Source organism: Hydra vulgaris, chromosome 07 (genome assembly GCF_038396675.1).
Source record: "Hydra vulgaris chromosome 07, alternate assembly HydraT2T_AEP".
Lineage (NCBI taxonomy): Eukaryota > Metazoa > Cnidaria > Hydrozoa > Anthoathecata > Hydridae > Hydra > Hydra vulgaris.
In genome coordinates this window covers 16,010,823-16,033,184 of record NC_088926.1, presented here as the reverse complement: position 1 = coordinate 16,033,184, position 22,362 = coordinate 16,010,823, and the positions used below count along the sequence as shown (strand labels likewise).

General features: G+C 27.5%; 1 protein-coding gene across 1 annotated transcript in view; it reads right to left on the bottom strand.

Annotated features, from left to right (window-relative positions):
• The window catches only part of LOC136082117 (uncharacterized), a 52,528-nt gene that overhangs the window by 8,789 nt on the left and 21,377 nt on the right, over positions 1–22,362 (bottom strand). Inside the window, exon 4 of the mRNA XM_065800681.1 lies at positions 6,105–6,298. Coding sequence (XP_065656753.1) covers positions 6,105–6,298 — 194 coding nt within the window. The remainder of the gene's footprint in view (positions 1–6,104; positions 6,299–22,362) is intronic.

Here is a 22,362-nt window from a genome sequence, read left to right as displayed (position 1 = left end):
TTTCAAAAATACATTTTTTAGCTAATATAACTATTGTAAAGTCGAAATCTTATCTTGCTTTATAATAAAAAAATCAGTATATACCTCTGAAATTGCTTTTAAATTGTTCAGTATCAATTTTTATCCGTAGCAACGCTTTATTTACCAGGTTGCTACGGGTTTTTGCAATCAAAGTTATATATAAACAATAAAAACAGTTTCATGCTAAACTTTTATAATGAAAATTGTTAATCAGCAGTTACTTCTTGTTTATTGACTCGATTTATACGCGAATGAGCATGCTTTATTGCTATTTTATGCTCTTTATAAGTTCACCAATAGTCTACAGTGTAGTATACATCAGTCAATTTTTTAAATATCTTATTTTAATAAAAGTGTAATGGGTCGAACGAAAAGAAAACAATCTTCTAAAAGAGTATACCAAAATAAGAAAAGAAAGTTTTATGGAAACAGACATACAAATGTCTGCAAAAATAATGAAACCGTAGCCATACCTTCAGTTGAAAACATACCATGTTCCTCATCCTACAAGAAGTTGTAAATGAACCTCAACAGATAAATGAAGACTTTAACTTTATTATGAACTTTGGTTTACTTAAAAAAGCAATAATGGTCCTTAAATGCCCAGAATGTAACAAGTTAGTAAATTTGCAGTTTGATTCTTCAAAAAAATATGGCCTAAGTATTGGACTAAAAATTTGTTGCAGTGATTGTGAATGGGAAACGATTTTTTTTTCATCTGCTAAAATGGATAAAAAAATTAATTGTGTTGGACGAAAACGCTTTGACATAAACACTCGTACAGTAATTGCATTTCGTGAAATGGGTAAGGGATTTTCAGCAATAGAAACATTTTGTGGAATTATGAACATGAACCCTCCAATGAATAAAAACTGCTATAATGACACATTGCACATAATGTTGGATGTCTATCAAAGTTTGGTTGACAAAAGCATGTCAAATGCAGCAAATGAGTTACTATCAATCAATGAAACATCTAAAGATATTATTTGTGGGTTTGATGGATCATGGCAGAAACGTGGATACACCTCAAACAATGGATTAGTAACAGCTGTTGCTGTAGAAAATGGTAAGTGTGTTGATTACGAAATAGAAACAAAAACTTGTAAGTTGTGTTCTATATAGGAGTTAAAAAAGTACACACATCATGAAGAATATAATGATTTTCACTCCTTACATTATAAAAAGTGCAAAATCAGTCATACCGGTTCAGCCTCCTCTATGGAATCAAGTGGTACAATAAAAATATTTTTGCGTTCTGAAAAAAAAAATAATTTGAGATATACAACGTTTCTAGGAGATGGAGATAGCAGTTCATATGTTAATGTCGTTTCTGCAAAACCTTATGGAGATTTTGAAATAAAAAAAGCAGAGTGCATTGGGCATATTCAAAAACGTGTTGGTACTAGATTAAGAAACTTAAAAAAACAAAATAAAGAAACTTTATGTGATGGCAAAAAGTTAGGAGGAGCAGGTCGCTTAACAGAACATGTTATAAATACATTGCAAAATTATTATGGTAAGGCAATAAGGCAAAACGTTGGAAATTTATATGGAATGAAAAAGAGTGTTGCAGCTGTACTTTTTCACTGTTCTGAAAGTTGTGATGGCGAAATGCGTCATCAGTTTTGTTTGCGTACCAAAGATTCTTGGTGCAAATTCCAGTCTAACAAACTGACTGGCAAAATTTCATATAAAGAAAATATTTGTATTCCCGCTGCTGTCTGCAACACCATCAAACCAATATTTATAGACCTTGGTTCCGATAAACTTCTTGAAAAATGTTTGCATGGAAAAACGCAGAATCCCAATGAGTCTTTAAACCAGTTGATATGGAAGCGATGCCCAAAAGATATATTTATTGAAAGAACTGCTCTAAGTATAGGAGTAGCCTCAGCTGTACTAAATTTTAATGAAGGGCAGCAGTTCTTAAATAAATTGTTTAATGAGCTTGGAATGGAATTCGGTGTAAATGCGCAAAATTACTGTTTACGTAAAGACAATAAACGAATCATTAAAGCAGAAAAACAATGTAGTACTAAAGTAAAATCAAGAAGAAAAAAGTTAAGAGCAATAAAAAAAGGTTTTTGTGACCAAAATGAAGAACTGGAAGGTGTAACTTATAAAAGTGGTGAATTTTGAACTATTTTATTCTTCTTTTTTTTTTTAATTGCGTTTTTCTCAAAATCATGTATTTGGGGTTTGCGACGTGGATTTTTTAAAAAACCAATTATCAGATTTACTTGAAATTTGGCACACATACTCACTACATTAGTATCTACAACATACACTAGGATAATTTTTATTGCTTCTCTCGTTCAGTAATTTTTAATCATTTTTTTTCATAAATTACCCCCAAAATTGCAAAATTTTACACAAATGCAAATATTTTTTAATTTTTTTGACCATATCAAAATCTTCTAGTCTATGTTGCAATGCCACATGTAATATATCACCAGCCAAATTTTCAATAAAAAATATATAAGGGTTCTTGAAAAATCTCTGTCACAGTTTACCCCATTTATGGGCCTTCAGCGATAATTATGCTGAAGAAGATTTGTCATAATTTTTTTTTTTTTTTTTTTTTTTTGCTTATTGATGTTATATTACACATTGTAGAATTTTTTTTTATTTGAAAAAGGTGATTTTTTTTTTTTTTTTTGCTAATTACTATACTACCACCTTAAACAACATAAACCAGGCTAAAGTTGGCACAAAATAGCAACTCAATGAATTGGTCTGTAAAATGAAAATGGTTTATGTATTAATAAAATAGTTAAATAAAAATTGTTAGTATTACATAGTAGAATACTCATGTAACAATTATTTTGAAAATAGTGACCGAATATCACAGTAATCAGTAACGATCTGACGTATACGTAGCAAAAAACTAACAACATTCAAACTGCCATAAATTCTAAACTAGTTAACCAATTATACTAAAATCTTATAGAGAGTTTGGTGTGGCCATAGGCTACATTTGCACTGATTTTTGTCAAATTATATATAGTGGCTTTTATTCCACAACTGCTTTCATAGGAGCACTATGATATCAAAATTTCAATCAATTTGAACATTCAATTTTTTTTCAGTGGACAAAATTATAAGATTTTAAAATTTGCATCGCAGGGTACCTTGATGTATACTCCATCTTTCCATAGAAATGGCGTTCTTGGGTCAACTAAGTAGACATTATCAGGATCCATGATAACCGTGAGGGTGTTGTTCATTGGGTGATGTTTTTGCGTATAAAAACACTGTTAAAACATCAAACTTTGATGAGATAACTGTGTTTTTAAACCCTAAAAACAATTATGTTTTCCATACTTTAATAAATTAATTGGGACAAATTTTTGCACGCAGCAAAAAAAAACTTTTTATTAGGGTTGTTGCTTTTATATCACGCATTTTAAAGCAACGTGAAACGGTATTAAATAAAATCTGAACCAGAACTGTGAACTGGTAAAACACAAACGTTTTTGCGAGCCATGAACCTTGTTGATAGTTGATAACCTAATAGTTTTTTCAGTCGTTTTTTAGACCATAATCAGTCTAAATAAAATCTTTTATAGAATAAACAAAACCCACAGTTGCAGTATGTACATTTTCTTGCATGTTTTCTCTCGTAGTCAGTGAATATATTAACAATTAGTTATATATAAAAATTTGATATGTAAATTTATTTATAATTAAATTAAAACAATATTTGTGGTCCTTTAAATAAATGGTTTTGTACGCAAAGAAGTTTGCGCTTTCGTGGAGTTTGCATTTTACCATACACCATATGAAACGATAGTTATTTTGCTTTCCCAAACAGAAAAAAATTATTTTATTATATAATTATCTATTACTTGATTTCCTGTATAAACTTTTGTAAACTTTAAAATTATATATTATATAAGAAAACATAGTTTATCTGTCTGTCAGTCCCAATATCAGTATTATCTGTCTGTAGACATTTTAGTTTTCCGAGGTAAACTCGAAAACTATGTTGCATAGACTAAAGTCAAAAATAAATTTTGTTTATAATCAATTTTAAGCGGGCTATGTAGCAGATATATAACAGGTTATGTAGTAACATGTTGTATAATAGCTATGAAGTAGACGGGTAACCCACGAGTTATCCGCGGGTTACCCGCGGTAACCCGCATACGGTATTTATTATTACTATTACGGTATTAAAGGCTATGTAGTTTGCCATATATATATATATAATATATATATATATATATATATATATATATATATATATATATATATATATATATATATATATATATATATATATATATATATATATATATGAATACAGTATGCGACAATATATAAATACAGTATGCGACATGTTTTTGAAAAATATTCTTTTTTAAAATAAATGATTGAAATAAATGTATATATATCAATATATATATACCAAAATAAAGGTAATTCATTGTAGTTTCATGTTTTGAGCCTGAATTTAAATGAATGAGAAGTGTTTATAGCAAATTATTTATTGAAACAAAATGTCAGATGTAAACAGTTTTGTCGCGATTTATGCTATTATTAATTTTAATGCGAAATTAATACTTTGTGGCTATATTTTTAATTTGTTTGAATAAAACATATCTTAATTAGTAATAAACGGTTTATTTAAACTTAAAATTCGTAATGTAAACAACAGAAAAATTATAATTGAAAGAATGAAGAAAGTGTCGAAAGAAATTGAAAATTTAGCTGTTCAGAAGCTTAAATCAGGATTGTCTCTTCGTGAGATAGGACGAGAACTTAATATATCTTATTGTTTAGTCTATAAAATTAAGAGGCGAAACGATATAGAGGAGAAAAGCAACAAAAATGGACGCAAGAAAATTTTCACTACTCGAGATCAGAGAACAATTTCTAGATTAATCATGACAAATAAAGCAAAATCAGCACACGATGTAAAGAAACAATTAAATAATGCTCAAGGTATAGTGGTAAGTACACGAACAGTGCAGAGAGAACTCAAGAGAATTGGATTCAAGGCAAAAAAGAAGATCAAGAAACCACTACTAACACCGAAACATCGTAAACAACGATTGGAATTTGCAAAGAAATATGAAAACTGGACTTTTGCTGAGTGGAGTAAGGTGATTTGGACAGACGAAAGCAAGATTAACTTGATGGCGTTCGATATGTATGGAAAAAAGCTGGAGAAGGAATCTGATCGTGACTTTATTCCAACAGTAAAATATGGCGGTGGAAAGTTGTTGTTTTGGGGATGTTTCTCTTCGTCTGGTGTTGGTAAAATCGTAAAAATTGGTGGAATAATGGACGCGAAACATTATATTGACATTTTAAACAATGGCTATTTGCCTAGTTTACGAGGATGGCGAAAGCAAATTCGTTCGACACTTTTTATGCAAGACAATGATCCAAAGCACAAGGCAAAAATCACATTAGAATTCCTAAATTCGAAGAAATTTAAGATTCTAGAGTGGCCTGCGCAAAGTCCCGATCTTAACCCGATTGAGAATCTTTGGTCTATTGTGAAGAATCGAGTTTATAATTATGAAACAAGTGCAGCCAGTCGACAAGAATTATGGGAACGAGTTGAGTATGTTTGGAGTTCGATAACTGTTGAAGAATGCAAGAAGTTGATTGGTAGCATGCCTGCGAGAATTGCAGCAGTCATTAGAAGTCGTGGAGGCTGCACAAATATTAATTTCGCATTAAAATTAATAATAGCATAAATCGCGACAAAACTGTTTACATCTGACATTTTGTTTCAATAAATAATTTGCTATAAACACTTCTCATTCATTTAAATTCAGGCTCAAAACATGAAACTACAATGAATTACCTTTATTTTGGTATAAATATATTGATATATAAACATGTATTTCAATCATTTATTTTAAAAAAGAATATTTTTCAAAAACATGTAAACACTTTTGTCGCATCTGTATATATATATATATATATATATATATATATATATATATATATATATATATATATATATATATATATATATATATATATATATATATATATATATATATATATATATATATATATATATATATATATTAAATGGACGAAAACATCTACTCTCTTACCCTCGTGGAAGAGTTACTATATGAATACACTCTCTGCAAATATTGTAAGTATTTCCACGATAATTCTTTTTTTTTTTAGCATTACAACAACCGTCATTGTTGCAAAAAGCAATTGTTGTTCCAAAAGGCATTCCATCGGGTTGTCTCCATGATGGTGTTTGTCTTTTTTTACGAAACGGTTCGATTTTATTTAACTGAAAAAAAAGAAAGGAAAAAAAAAATCAAATTAATGATTTTAAATCGGATGAAGAACCCGATTCAGACATAATTATTTTAACGAAATTAATTTGCCTCAATTGGTATGCTCTTATTTTCAACCAAATATAGTTTAGTAGACACCAGCGTTTTTCAACTTTTTTTGTAAAAATTAGTTGCTTCGAGTGGGAGTATCTTAATTATACCAAAAAATTATAATGTGAAAAATTTGAAAGTTGCAAGCCTTTTCAATTCTATCTTTATTTAATTTTAAACTTTTACATTTAATTTATCATGAAGCATAAACTAAAGTTATAATAAATAAAAAGTAATAACTAATGAATTTTTGAAATGAGTGTTGGTGTAAAACATTTTCCTGCGAACTTTTATGTATAATAAAACGTAAATTTATTTTTTAATTTTTATAAATTTTTAGTAATGTTTGGGTCCTGTAAATCGGTATTTTTACATAAAATCCATTTAGATGAGCTTATGTAAATAAAAAAATTATAAAAAAAACATGTTTGCAACTTATTTGGGTTTAGATTGTTATCAAATTTTTTTTAGATATTTTTGTATTTAAGTTGAAAAAAACATTCAATTTTTTAGCTTGAAAACTTTAACTTGATACAGAAAAAAATAAACGGTTCCGGGGTTAGAAAAAAAGTGCCCCGCCACCGCCGCCCGCGCTTTCCCTTCTCCCCCCCCCTACCATTTTTGTTTTTGTTTTTAGAGAAAATTCTAGATGGGCCATGGTTGCTATAGGTCTCCAACTGGAAGAACAGAAAATCTTAGCAAATTTTTGAAAAACAATCTAACAGTAAAAACTAGTGAAAAAAAAAAAGGTTCTATTTCGGATGACTTTAACTTGGATTGTTTTGAGTATAGCGAAAACCAAATCATAAAAACATTTAATAACAATTTATTAACAATGGCAACTTAAAATTATTAAAAGGTCAAATTTTACAGCAGAACTGGAATCACATTAACCTTACTGGAATCACATTAACAACATAAACATTATCTAATACTTTTTTTAAAACTTTCTTAAAAATCTATGACGCTAATTTTCCAATATGTGAAATGATTCTCAAGGCCATGGACATATCTTCTTTGATAACTAAGGGATTAAAAAAGTCTTTAAAAAGTTGTATTATAAATACGGATAATGTTGTACAATATTATTATACAACATTATCCGTATTAATTATACAACTTTTTAAAGACTTCATAATGAATTCAAGCAAAGATTCAGAAATATCAATAAAGCTTGTACAGGAAATATTCCAAGGAATGTTTTTAAAACAGCAAAAAGATATAACCAAGTTGATTAGCGGAAACTTTAAATTAACTAACGATCGAATTGACGTTTTACAAAAAGAAGTTTTGTCTTTACAACATTTATATGAAGCATTATAAAAAGAAAATAAAGGCAGAAAAGTCGAACTTTTAAAAGTAAACAATAAATTATTACATTTTGAAAAAACACAACAAGGCATCGAAGAAAGTGTTACTTTTTCGCAAGATTACAACGTCAAAAAAGTAAAGATTTGGAATTAAAAAAATGATTTTAAAGTCGACCCTATGAGAAGAAGATAAAAATAAGATACGCCGACTTGAAGACCGTCAACGAAAAAATAATCTTTGTATTGAAGGAATTGTAGAAAACTCGGAAAACAAAATTATTAATTTATTAGAAAATGAACTTGAAAGAGCTCAAAGAACAGGGAGATAAGATACAAAAAAAACCAAGAGCCTTGTAACAAAATTACTAAACTACAAAGATAAGGTTGAAATTTTAAAGAATGCAAACAAACTAAAAGGATCGGGAATTTACATTAACGAAGATTATATAATCGAAACTGCGATTTACGAAGATTATTGAATCGAAACTGCGATTAACGAAGATTATTCAATCAAAACTGCGATTAACGAAGATTATTCAATCAAAACTGTGGCAATTTGAAAAAGACTTTTTGAAGAAAGTAAAAGTCAGAATTAAAGGTAAGTTTTCTATTGTCAATAGAAAAGTATTCTATTGTCATTTACAATAAGTTAATTGTCAAAGAATTTAAAAATAAAGATTTTGTTATATGATTTTTTTTTTTTTTTTTTTAAGATTTTAATATTTTTTGATTTTTATTAATTTTTCTTTGTTATATTACTCTTATTTAAAATGGCCGAGGAGTCAGCTTTAAAAAACTTTAAATTTAATTCATTACTAACTAAAAAATCAACACTTTTAAAAAAAGTGTATGATCCTGGCATTAACTTTTATAATAATAATGATCAAATAAAAAATATGAACCCATTATATTATGATGTAAATTCAAAAAATATCACTGAAGGAATGGGGAACGACTCGTTCTCGATCCTTCATGTTAATATTAGAAGTCTTCAAAAAAATTTGATTCTTTAAAATAATTTTTATATAAAATTAATATTAATTTTCAAATTATTTGTCTCAGCGAGACATGGTGTGATAACAAAAATATGGTGAACAATTATAATTACCATTTATCAAACTACAAAGTGATTCACCAAATTAGATCATCAGGCAAGGTAGGCAGGGAAATGTGTATTTTTATTAAAAACTCATTATTGTTTAAAGTTAAGTCAAATTTAAGTTCAACCACTAATGATTATGAGTCATTGTGTATTGAACTAGTTAATATAACCTCAGAAAACATTATCGTCCATGCTTTATACAGACCACCAAATGGATCAATTAAAGTGTTTAAAGATCACATTAAAAGTGTAACTAAAAATAATTCGGTTTTTAAAAAATCTGTTTATCTGGTTGGTGACTTGAATCTCAATATTTTAGATTATAACACAAATAAAAACATTAGACAACTTTTCAATGTAATCTATGAAAATAGTTACATTCCTGTCATCAATAAACCTATACGCATAACTAGAAAAAGTGAAACTTCTATAGATCAAATTATCACCAATAACTTCCTTAATATAAAAATGAAGAAGCAGGAATATTTAAAACAGATATCTTTGATCATTTTCCCATTTTCATTATTTCACAAAAATGTAATGAAAATGAAATTCAAAAAAATAAAAAATAATAACAAGAATAATAAACCTCAGTTGAATACTTTCATAACCTTTTATCATGTGTTAATTAGATGGCCTATTCCTGAATCAAAACTCTGATAAAGCCTACGATATATTCATATCAGAGTATTATAAATATTATAACAAAGCCTTTACAGAAGTTTAAAAATTGGTTAAAACAAAAACGCTATTAAACCCATCGATTACTAAGGGCATTCTTAAATCTTCTAAAAAAACAACAACTGTATAACAAATTTCTTTAAAAAAAACCATTCGTTTTAAAAAAAACCATTCGTAATGAAACACTCGATGAACTTTTTGTAAATGTTGGTCCTTCATTAGCATCAAAAATTGAATCATCACAAACCAGCTTTGATGCATACTTGTTTCTAATAACACTAATATAATATGTCTAATGAAAAACTTACTGAAGAAGAATTATTAGTCGGTTTTTTTAATCAAGCCTAAAAAAGTATAGAAGTTGACAATATAAGTAGTAGCATCATTATAAATTCAATAAAACTCATTACAATCCCACTCTCGTATATATTTAATTTATCTTTAAAAGAGGGAGTTTTTCCGGAAAAGTTAAAAATCGCTAGAGTTGTTCCAATTTTAAAATCAGGTGATCCTTATGACGTTACTAATTATAGGCCAATCTTAATTCTTACATGTTTTTCAAAAATTTTAGAACAAATTATGTATAATAGACTTTATTCTTTCTTAAGCAAAAATAATATTTTGTGCAATAAACAATTTGGTTTTAAATCTGGCCATTCTACTGATCACGCAATCTTACATCTTGTACATGATATATTTAAAGGGTTTAATGAAATAAAGTATACTTTAGGTGTTTTTATAGATCTAAGCAAAGCCTTTGATACAGCTGATCATATTTTTTTTTATCCAAACTCGAAATCTACGGTTTAAGAAATTCAAACTTGGCTTGGTTTAAAAGTTACTTGTTTAGCAGGAAGCAATATATTTCATACGAAGGTGGAAAAACGGATACTATGACTATAAAATGCGGTGTTCCCCAGGGTTCAATCTTAGGGCCCCTCTTATTTCTATTTTATATTAATGATTTAAATAATTTAACTAATATCTTCTACTCAATTTTATTTGCCGATGATACTAACTTGTTTTATTCCAATGAAGATATTAATATTTTATTTTTAACAGTAAACAAAGAACTTGATAAACTAAGCCAATGGTTTAAATCCAATAAACTATCCCTAAACAATAATAAAACTAAATACGCGTATTTCCATCATGCTTCTAAAAAAAAAAAATTACATGGAAACTACCGAATCTTTTAATTGATAATAATTTAATAAAAAGGGAAATATCATTAAAACTCTTCTGCGTAATTCTAGATGAAAATATTAATTGGAGAGAACATATAAATGTAATTGAGAATAAAATTTCAAAAAAAATGGTATACTGTATAAAGCTAAACAGTTTTTAAACCAACCTTGTTTGAAATACATATACTTTTCATTTATACATTGTTACCTAAACTACGCAAATATTGCTTGGTGCAGCACCAACGTTACAAAAATAAATAAAATTCTCTGCAAACAAAAACATGCTATTAGGATTATTACAAATGAAGGTCGACTCTCTCATACAAAAATACTTCTTAGTAAACTCAATATATTAAATGTTTTCAAAATACATCTTTATCAAATTCTTATATTTATGTTTAAACTTGATAAAAAAACGTCACCGACATTATATTACTCAACATTTAAAAAAACAAATCATATATACAGCACAAGGTTCTCAAAAAATAACTTTAGTCAATCCAAAACATATTATTCAGCCACTAAATGCTCAATTACAAATCGAGGACCTAAATTATGGAATACACTTTTAAATGATGATCTTAAAACACTCTCTTCGCTTAACCAATTTAAAACAAAACTTAGGCAAACTTTTCTACTAAACGACAATGAATTAAATTTCTTCTAAGGCGTTAAATAAGAGTACTCATGATTTGAATTATATAACTATGAATATATTTATTAATTTTATATATACACATATAAAAAAAAAAAAAATTCTGTTGTAAATTTTACACAATTTAATTTTATCATTTGTTTATTACCAAGGATGCAGAGCCGGAACCAGCTTTTTTTGGTCTTTGAGATAGCTAACATGCAGACATGGAGCAAACGCCAAACATTTATATGTTTATACTTATGTCAAATAAGGATGTTTTGCAAAAAATTGCGATGATTGGAGGCTGAGAACAAAAAAGCCCCAAATTTTGTGCCCCCCTTGCCCCAAACGTGAGAGCAACAAGTTGATGAAACATTTTTTGTACTGTCAACTAGACTTATATTCATCGATAAATTTTAAGTTTCATAGTATTATCTTTCAGCGTTCAAAAATAATGACCATATAACATTTATAACCCCCTCAAATTGAGGGGGGTTTAAACTTTATATAGTTATAATTTTTGAAAGCTAAAATATTTTACTATGAAATTTAAAATTTATCGATGAATATTAGTCTTGTTAAAAACAGTACAAAAATATTTCGTCAACTTGTTGCTCTCACGTTTGGGGCAGGGGGAGGGGGAACAAAATTTGAAGCTTTTTTGTTCCCAGCCTCCAATCATCGCAATTTTTTGCAAAGCATCCTTATTTGACATAAGTAAAACATATAAATGTTTGGAGTTTGCTCCATGTCTGGAAGTTAACTATCTCAAAGACCAAAAAAAGCTGGTTCCGGCTCTGGGATGTTAATAAATTTATTCTATATATTCTTGAAATCTTATGTAAAAAGTACCCCTAATTGTTTGGCATGTATTTATATGTGAGTGTGTGCATTCACTTTTTATCTTTTTGTTTTTATTATCTATATTTTTTATTTATTTTTTTTATTTTTTTTAAATTTATTTATTATTTTCTTTCTTTCTTTTTTTAAAATATAATTTTTAAGAAAATTTATTTAATATTTAAAAGATTTTGTATTATCTTACACGTTTTTTTAAAAGCTATGCTAAGTATGGTATATATCACGGGCCTTGTGATAAGACAACTATAGTCTTCTTTTAGCTCCTGTCATGTAAATTTTTATTTATACGACTTTTTAAAGAATTTTTTAGACCCTTAGTTATCAAAGACTTTCCGTATTATTATTAATAATACTGACAGTTGTATAATAATTACGGATTGTATAATAATTACGGATAGTCAAAGTTGTATAATAAATACGGAAATAAAAACAATACGGAAAAACATAAACAAAATTACAAAAACTACAAAAATCTTTTTGAAAAACTCGGCAAAAATGCTAAAAAAATTTTATTATTCTAAATTGCTTACGCAGTTAAAAAAAATTTAAAACTCGTCTGGGAATTAATTAAAGAAATTATAGGAAAGCAAAAATAGTATATTTTTATTTTTTTATAGCAACTGAATTTAACACATTAGGAGAAAATTTATCAAATAAAATCTCTTTGACAAATTATTAATTAACAGATGAACTTCAAACATCAAATTCTTTACATTTTACAAACCTAACGATTCAGGAATTCGATATAGCTTTTAGATCGTTAAAAAGAAATAAATCAGTAGCACCTGACTATATAAATGGAAATATTTTGATGGACTCTTATGATGTCATGAAAGATATTCTTTACAAAATTTTTAAAGCGTCTATTAAACAAGGTTCTTTTCCAGAATCTCTGAAAATAGCAAAAGTATATCCCTATCTTTAAGACTAATATAACAAATTCCGACTAATATAAAAAATTACAGACCTATTTCCATTATTCCGGTTTTTTTCAAAAATGTTTAAATAAATAATGTATAACAAAGTGTACGGGTACCTAATTGCCAATAAACTCTTTTATGAAAATCTATTCTGTTTAAAAAAAAAAAAAACTGTACCAAACATGCTATTCTTCAATTAACAATTGTTGTATTAATGAACCTTTCAAAAATCTAAAATTTACACTTGGTGTCTTCATTAACCTGCCAAAAGCTTTTGACACGGTCGATTATAATATTTTGCTTAAATAACTTTAATAATATGGCATAGCAGATAAAACTCTAAGTTGGTTCAAAAGTTCTCTCTCTCCAACCGAAAGCAATTTGTTTTTTTTAAAGGTTCCTAATCTAAAACATTAATAATCATAACATAGTGTCGAACAAGGATCTATACTTTGACCTTTTCTTTTCATTATATATATAAATGATCTTAACAAAGCATTAAATTTAAAGACTAAAATTTTTGCAGACGACACAAACTTGTTTCAGTCACATGAAAATATAAACATACTTTTTAATAATATGAACAGAGAACCTGAAAAAGTTTTATCTTTAAATATTGAAAAAACAAAATGGATACTTTTCTATTTAAACAATATGAAAAACAGATAAAAAAAAATGAAAAAGGGAAAAAATGATAAAGTTTTTAGTTTTTATTGAACTAGTCTTGGAAATTACCAGTCAATATTATTTCTAATAAAGTTGCAAATAGCATTGGAATTCTATAAAAATCTAGAGATTTTTTAAACAAAAAACAATTTACATAATTTACTCTTTAATTCATACTCATAAAAGTTATGCAAATATTGTATGGAGAATCGTATGATGAAGTACACATAAAACTAAACTAAAATCTCTTTATCAACATTAGAAACACGCAACTCACATAATAAAGTTAAAAATTCGTTTTTCGAAATCTGTACCGCTTTTTAAAGAAATGGACGTCTTAAATATTTATCAGCTATATGTATTTAATGTTTTGTGTTTTATGTACAAATGTAAAGAACTTATGTTCCCGATGTTTTTGTAAACCTTTACAAAATTAAACTCCTAAAACAAATAAAATCTTTGTAGTAGTAGCGATAAGAAAAACCTTTTGCAAAATTAAAAAAGTTCAATTTTGTTTTATATCTTATAGGGAACTTTTTCTCTGGAATTTTTTTTTTTTTGTTTGTTCTTTATTACAATATTTATGATACAGATATAAATATATATATATAAAAAATAAAAAGATATTGTTAAGAAATAAATAATAAAAATAAATATAAAGAGCGCGAATACTCAAAGAAGACCATCAGGTCTTGTCACAGAGAAACCGCCATTGAAAAAATTAGAACGTTTTTTTTTAATTTTTTTAATGGTTATTTCCTTTTGTTATGGTGTTTACGGCTTGCATCAATCAAATTACTGTCTTCCGAACAGCTGACTTATGCAAACAATGATGTCCATAATTTGCTAGATAAATCACTTGCGCACACTGAATCTAATTTGTCGAAAATAATCACTGAATCTTATTTATCGCTATATATTATTCACTATATATCACTGAATATAATCAATATAATTTCATTTCCAGACTGAATATAATGCATTTCCAGATTGTTCAAAAAGTTGTGCAAAAGGACCTAGATAGCCATACGATGGTTATCGCTGTGTGTTAAGCCAAATTACCAAATTTCCGTTTACGCTTCTGACAACGTATAACACTGCCAAATATATAAATTAACGTTTACGCTTCTGAAGACAAAAACGCCAAGCCACTAGATGGTTCACCTCCAAACGTAGCCAACATACATGTATTGGTAGATACGCATACATACATTATTTTTTATTTTATTTTTCTTATATATATATTTTAATATTTTTGTTTTTTTTTATTTTTTTTGTTATTATAGTTATTTTTTTTTTCTTTTTAATGTTTTTATTCTTGTTGTTTTTTTATTTTTGTTCATTTTTTTTATTAAAAAATTAAATTTAATAATAAAAGTATATAAAATTCGTAATATAATATTATAAATAAAAATATAAATAAACATACAATATTAAATTAGAAGAGTTCTAAAACTTAAAAACTAAAACATGTTAAATAATTCACTAAAACTAAACATGTTAAATTACTGTTTGTTGATAAAAAAATAAATAAACAAATAAAAAAGAATATAAATTAAATATATACATATATTAATATAGATAATGGATTTTCAAAAAATTTTAAAATTTAAAAGTAGATTAGTATATTTTCAGTTGAAAAAATGAGTTTTTTAAGATTTTGTTTAAAAGAATCAAAATTACATTCTTGAGAAAAATCTTTAGAAGTATTTAGAACTATACTATTCCATAAAAATGGTCCGCGAAATGAAATAAAAAATTTTCCAAAATTAGTTTGAGAAAATAGTTGTCGAATTAAATTATCGTTCCTTAAAATATATTTATTTCTATCAAGTTACGAAAAGAAACGGATGATAGGTGGGTCTTGCAACGTTTCTTATTTTGTATAAAATGCCTATACTCTTTGAAATTTTATTGCACAAGTTAGCAATGTGGCTTTTCCAATTAAGATTTTCATCGATATATACACCTAAAAATCTTGTCTCTGGAACTCTTTTAATAATTATGTTATTGATGAAAAGAAAGTGTAAGTTGCTAGGCAGCTGGTGCTTTTTACCATAAGGATGGAAAACAATCCATTTAGTTTTATCAATATTTAATAATAGTTTGTTTAATCTAAACATTCGAAAATTTTGGCTAGTTCAATGTTCATGTTACTAAAAAGTGTAAAAATGTTCTTATGAGAAAGAAATAAGTTAGAATCATCAGCAAACATAATTGTAATTAGGTTAGAAGCGTTTGGTAGATCATTAATATATATTACAAATTAGATGATGCGTTATCATCCGCATAAACAAATTGTTTCCGATTATTTAGGTAACTTTTAAGCCAAATTAATATTCCAGTAATTTCGTACTACTCCAACTTTTTAAAAAGAATTTCGTGATCAAAAGTATCAAAAGCTTTTGCCAAGTCAATGAAAACACCTAAAGTAAATTGAGAATTTTCAAATGAGTCAGATGTATTTCTTATAAATTGTAGAATGGCATGTTCAGTAGAATTGTTTTTTTGGAATCCATATTGATTGCTATATAATAAATTATTTATAGTAAGATGATTGTAAATTTAGAGAATACAGAAAGTAGTGAAATTGGACGATAGTTACTTATATTCTTAATGTCCTTTTAATATTGGTATGACTTTTGCTAATTTTAGAGCTTGTAAAAAAATTCCCTGTTTAATTGATATTGAAAAAATCTTAAAGAGTATATCTTTTAAAACATCAAATGAACTTATAATAATGTTGCCGTTAATACCATCAGGGACTACTGCTTTGTTAGATTTTAACATTTTGTAGGTTATTTCAAACTCTTCAAAAGATAATTCAAAAGAATTCAAGTAAAAGTTTAGAGGGAAACATAGATCATTCATTAAACTGTTTGCTATAGGAATTTTTTTTTGCAAGATTTGGTCCTACAATCACAAAATATTTATTAAACTCTTCCGAAATTTGTCTTTTATCATATAAAGATTCATTATTATGTTTAATCATGTTTGGCAAAGGGTGAGATGTACATTTTTTGCTGCCAGTAATTTCTCTTATTATAAACCAAGTGTATTTAAAATTTAATTTATATTTATCTAGTAAACTTAAATAATTTTTTTGTTTTTGTTTTTTTGAGGCTTTCAAAAAGTTTCGCGTAATTTTTATATACAATTTTATTTTCATTTGTTTTACATTTTAAGTAATTAATTTGTAATTTTTGTTTAATCTTTGAAGGCTTCCGCAAACCCTTTGTAATCAAAGACGATTTAATACTTTTAGCTTTGAGATTTAAATTAACTCTAGGAAAATTAGTGCCGTAAATATCATAGCAAGTTTTAAAAAAGGAGTTATAAACTAAGTTTGTATTATCAGAGGCGTTATTAATGCTCCAATCAATTAGAGATAATTGTTCTTTAAAAGATTCAAGGTTTTTATTTGTAAAAATGCGCTTTTTGAAAACTCGTTTTTCATTAGGTAGTAATTTATTATGTATATTTATAGAAAAGAAAATAGGAAAATGATCAGATATGTCATTTTAATTATGCCCTTTTTTAAGGATTCGTTAAAAACATCAGTGGTTAAAATATTATCAATTGAAGAAGCACTTGATTGATTAATTCTTGTCGATTTGCTAATCAAAGGAATTCCACCACTTTCAAAAATACCATTATAAAACCTTTTAATGTTATTGTTGATGTGTATTGAAAACCATCTAAATTCAGATAACCTAATAAGTAGATAAATTTATTTTCGTGGTTACTTTTTTTAATAACGTCATTACATAAAAACGAATTAAAATTTTTAATTTCACCTGAAGACAACAACTTAGAATCTAATTTTTTATTTTATTGGTTAAAATTTAAATTGTTAAAACCTCTTTATCAGCATCAGTGATGCTCATGTCATGCTGGGTAAAATATCGTAAATTATTTGTAACATAAATAAGAACGCCTCCGCCACGCTTATTTGTTTTTCGTGCCAATGAAATTACATTAAAACCCGGCAGTTCAAAATTGGTAAAAGAATTTACGTCATCCGAACTGCACCATGTTTCTGTTAAGCAAATTATATTAAAAAGATTACAAGTTTCTTCAACAAAAGATTCCAAATTTTTTTATAAACTTTGGATAATAATGTGAACTGTGTTAATATTATTTTGATCTAGAAATCCTTTAATTTCAGGGGTATAAAAGTAGTTGCATTTATTTTGCTAAGCACCAGAATCAGTAAAATAATTAAGATCAGGATCAGATTCATCGTCTAATAAGAAATCATTAGTTCGAAAAAAATTATAAAAACTAGACTCAAAATTTAAGGTTTCGTTAGAATCCATTTAATTTTTGTTTTTTCATAATCGAAATGAGATCAAAGAATTTCTTTTATGAATCCCGTGGGATTAATTTATTATATATAACTTTAGCATACTTTAAAGATATAAATATTACATAGTTATATATATAGATATAAATTATATAGTTAGTTATATATATATATTTATATATATAGTTATATATATAGTTAGTTATATATATATATATATATATATATATATATATATATATATATATATATATATATAAATTATATAGTTAGTTATATATATTATAGATATAAATTGTATAGTTAGTTATATATATAAAGATATAAATATTACATAGTTATATATACATATAAAGTTATATATATATACATATACAAATATACATAGTTATATATATATATATAAAGATATAAATATTACATAGTTATTTCCCTAAATTGAAAAAATGTAGCACTTTTATAAAAGTGCTACATTTTTTCAATTTAGGGAAATAACTATGTAACTGTTTAGAGGCAAAGTTCTTCAAGTTTTATTCATCACAAATTTCATTATTTGTACGCGAAAATTAATAAATTAATCAAAAGTATTAAAAAAAGTTGATTTTCTTCTGGACAAAACAAGTGCAGCTCGACAAAATGTTGACCAAGCTGTATTTCGCCATCAATATTTCGTGGCGAATCCTTTGTTGTCGATCACAGCCTTGCATCTTCGAGGCATAGATTCGATCAGGTGATCAATGAAACTTTGTGGAATCGCTGCCCAGGCCTTTTGGATTTGTTCAAACAGTTGATCCTTAATACGAACACCTTCACGATCAATTCTGCGGTTGACGATCTCCCTCAGGTTCTCGATAGGGTTGAGATCCGGAGATTGAGGCGGCCAATCCATCACCGATAGGTGGTTGTCTTGAAACCACTGCTTGACTACTTTTGCAGTGTGTTTCGGATTGTTGTCTTGCTGAAAAACCCATTTTATTGGCATATTCCATTCAGCATGAGGTAACATAACATCTTTCAGGATATTTTTATACATGAAACGGTCCATTATTCCATCGTTTCGATGTATTGGACCTAGACCGTTAGCAGAAAAACACCCCCAGACCATTACATTGCCTCCACCATGCTTCACGGTCTTATGGCAGTAATGTAAATCGAGGCATTTTCCGACCGGTCGACGTACGCGGCAAATGCCATTGCTCCCAATGATGTTGAACTTCGATTCATCACTGAACAGGACAGTTCGCCATTTCTGCACATTCCAGTCAATATGAGTTGTAGCAAACAGGAGTTTTTTCTTCTGGTTTTTTAGTGAAATCAGCGGTTTTTTTGCAGGGCGTCGAGAAAACAATCCGGCTTCAACAGCACGTAGTCTGATTGTTCGGTCCGATACAGGCAGCTCTAATTGCTTTTGTATCTCAACTGATGATATCTAGGGATCTTTCTTGACGGATCTGACGATCATAGAATCCTCTTTAGAAGTGGTGGAACGCGGTCTTCCACCTTTGTTATCTGCTGCCAACTTCCCCGTAGAACGATGTTTGGAATGGTACGGTCTTGATACGGTCCATTTTTTCACGCGATATTTATCACAAATACTTTTTTGTGATATTCCACATACGTAATCGCCAGTAATTTTCTTTCTTAGTTCCAATCCAAGACTGTCGGGAGCCATTTTTGCACTTGAAGTCATAAAAATAATAAAAATAAATAATCACGCTTCTCAAGACTTAACGTGTTACATTTACCTTGTGATGATATAATAATGCTCTGTGGAACACAACGTCTTGGTTGGATGTGGACTGTATTGACGTAATGAAACATTACGTCATACAGTCCAATGCAGAAAGAAGTGAAATACGTTGTATTTCACTTCTTGTATTGATGTTATTCGATAAAACACTTTGATAAAGCTCACTTCGATAAACTGTCTTGATAATACTGACTGATTGACTTCCATATACTGACTGAATTACATGTCGATTTACATGTCTCTTATATAGTAAAATGAACCTGTGTGAACCTGTTCTGGAAGATTCTAGATGCTTCTTTTCGATGCTTTTGGAAGCTTCTGGATGCGTCTGGATGCTTCTGAATGTTTCTTGGTTTGTTTCATTTTCTTAAGTCTGGTCCGTTGACACGGAGCAGACTTAAGAAAATGAAACAAACCAAAAAAGTTGCACTTGTTTTGTCCGCTGCAAAATGGCACTTGTCAACGAAATTCTGCCTGTTTGCTGTCACCTGTCAGCTGATTGCTCATGTCATGGCATGCTATGACTCCAGACTCCTGAACTGTTTGCTGTGGTAGTATAGTTCGTTTCGTTTTTAAAACATGTAAAATTAGGAACACTTTTTAGCATTGTTCGATGTTGGTTGCAAATGTTTTGTCCAATACTGTATATGTATATATATATATATATATATATATATATATATATATATATATATATATATATATATATATATATATATATATATATATATATATATATATATATATGTTATTAAATAATAGTAACTAATAAGTTAATTACTCATTATTATTATTTATTAATTTAAAAGAATTTTTAGAAAAACTTTAATTCATTTTTTAAAATCCTTTGAAATTCTTTAGCTCATTATTGTACCGTTTTTTGACATTCACAGGTGGTATAATCTTTTAAAACTAAATTAAATTTATTCGATTGTCAATTTATGGTTACTTTTCCCTTATTTTTGGATGATGATTGGAAACAGTTTTACATACAAAGGTACACAGCACATCCTTTGCGGTTTAAACAAGTGTTTGCAGCAACCGTTTTTGCAAGAAATATATGTTGTTGATAAAAATACCTTTGCTCACTTTTCTGGTATAAAATCCACTCAAATAAAGTGCTTCTCATTGTGTAAGACGTCATTTGTGGGATACGGTCCTAGTCAGTGAATCTGTTGACTTTGTACAGTTGCACTGAGCAAACTTACCTGACTGGGTAAACTGAGGCTTTTGGAAAAACTGAATAAGCCTCGGAATAAACTTGCTATGTTACAGACGTTGTTGGATTACAAAAACACACACACACACACACAAAACGATGAAAACACTTTTAAAGTTTTTTGGCATCACAGCTACTCAAGGTAAGTCATGATTAGGCAATTTTGTCAATTAGAGCAAGTAAACTAAAGCTAACATTAACTTTACATAAAAAAATAATTTTTTAAAAAGAAGTAAAAACGTGTTACATTTTTTAATATTAAAAACTAGTTACGGAAAAAACTTATTTATAAAAGACTAGTTTCATTTTTTATAAAAAAAAAAAAACTGGTATCAGAAGCTCCAACTAGTACCAGAAGCTCCAAAATCTTAAAAACTATTAACACTAAGTTACTTTTTAATAAGAAACTTATTTTATAAAGAATTAGATTTCCTAACTTTTCACCTACATAACACATTTTCATTTTTAATATTTTTTTGAATTTCTAACTTAAAGAGACTTACTGAAGTTATCTGCTATTATAACTCTAAACGCAGCGTTTAGAGTTCTGGCTCAGAACCAAGAGTTCCGAGGTTCAATGCCGGCTCTGGCTAAATAAGCAACATTGGTATGAATAGAGGTGTGAACTCCCTAGTTAAATGCTAATCCGCAGTGCTCTGTGATAAGCCCGTAAGGACTTGCAGCACCTTAATAAACATTAATATGCATATGCATATATATATATATATATATATATATATATATATATACATATATATATATATATATATATATATATATATATATATATATATATATATATACATATATATATATATATATATATATATATATATATATATATATATATATATATATATATATATATATATATATATATATATATATATATATATATATATATATATTAGTTTTATTAAAAGTAAAAAAAGACTATAAAGTTTTTAATTAATTCTTCCCCATTTTTAATTAATTTTTCCCCAATAGTCTCTATAAAGACTATTAAGTATATTATGTATTATTCTAGTATTCACTATTAATGTATATTATGGTTTAACTCTATATTGCATATAAATATATTTTTATCTTCAATAGATTCATATGAAACTTCCATGACTTGCTCAGCAAATATCACTCTTAGAAAGATAAAAGTTAACTTTTTTTTAATAACTGTTTTATTCACAAATAGACTTGATATTTAAAAAAAATCTGGGGCTATGAATTATCTAGGGCTATGAAACAACATATAGTTAGTCTTTTCTACTTTTAATGAGAGTCTATTACTTGAAATCCACTCATTAACTTTTACTAATTGATTTGTTGGGAGT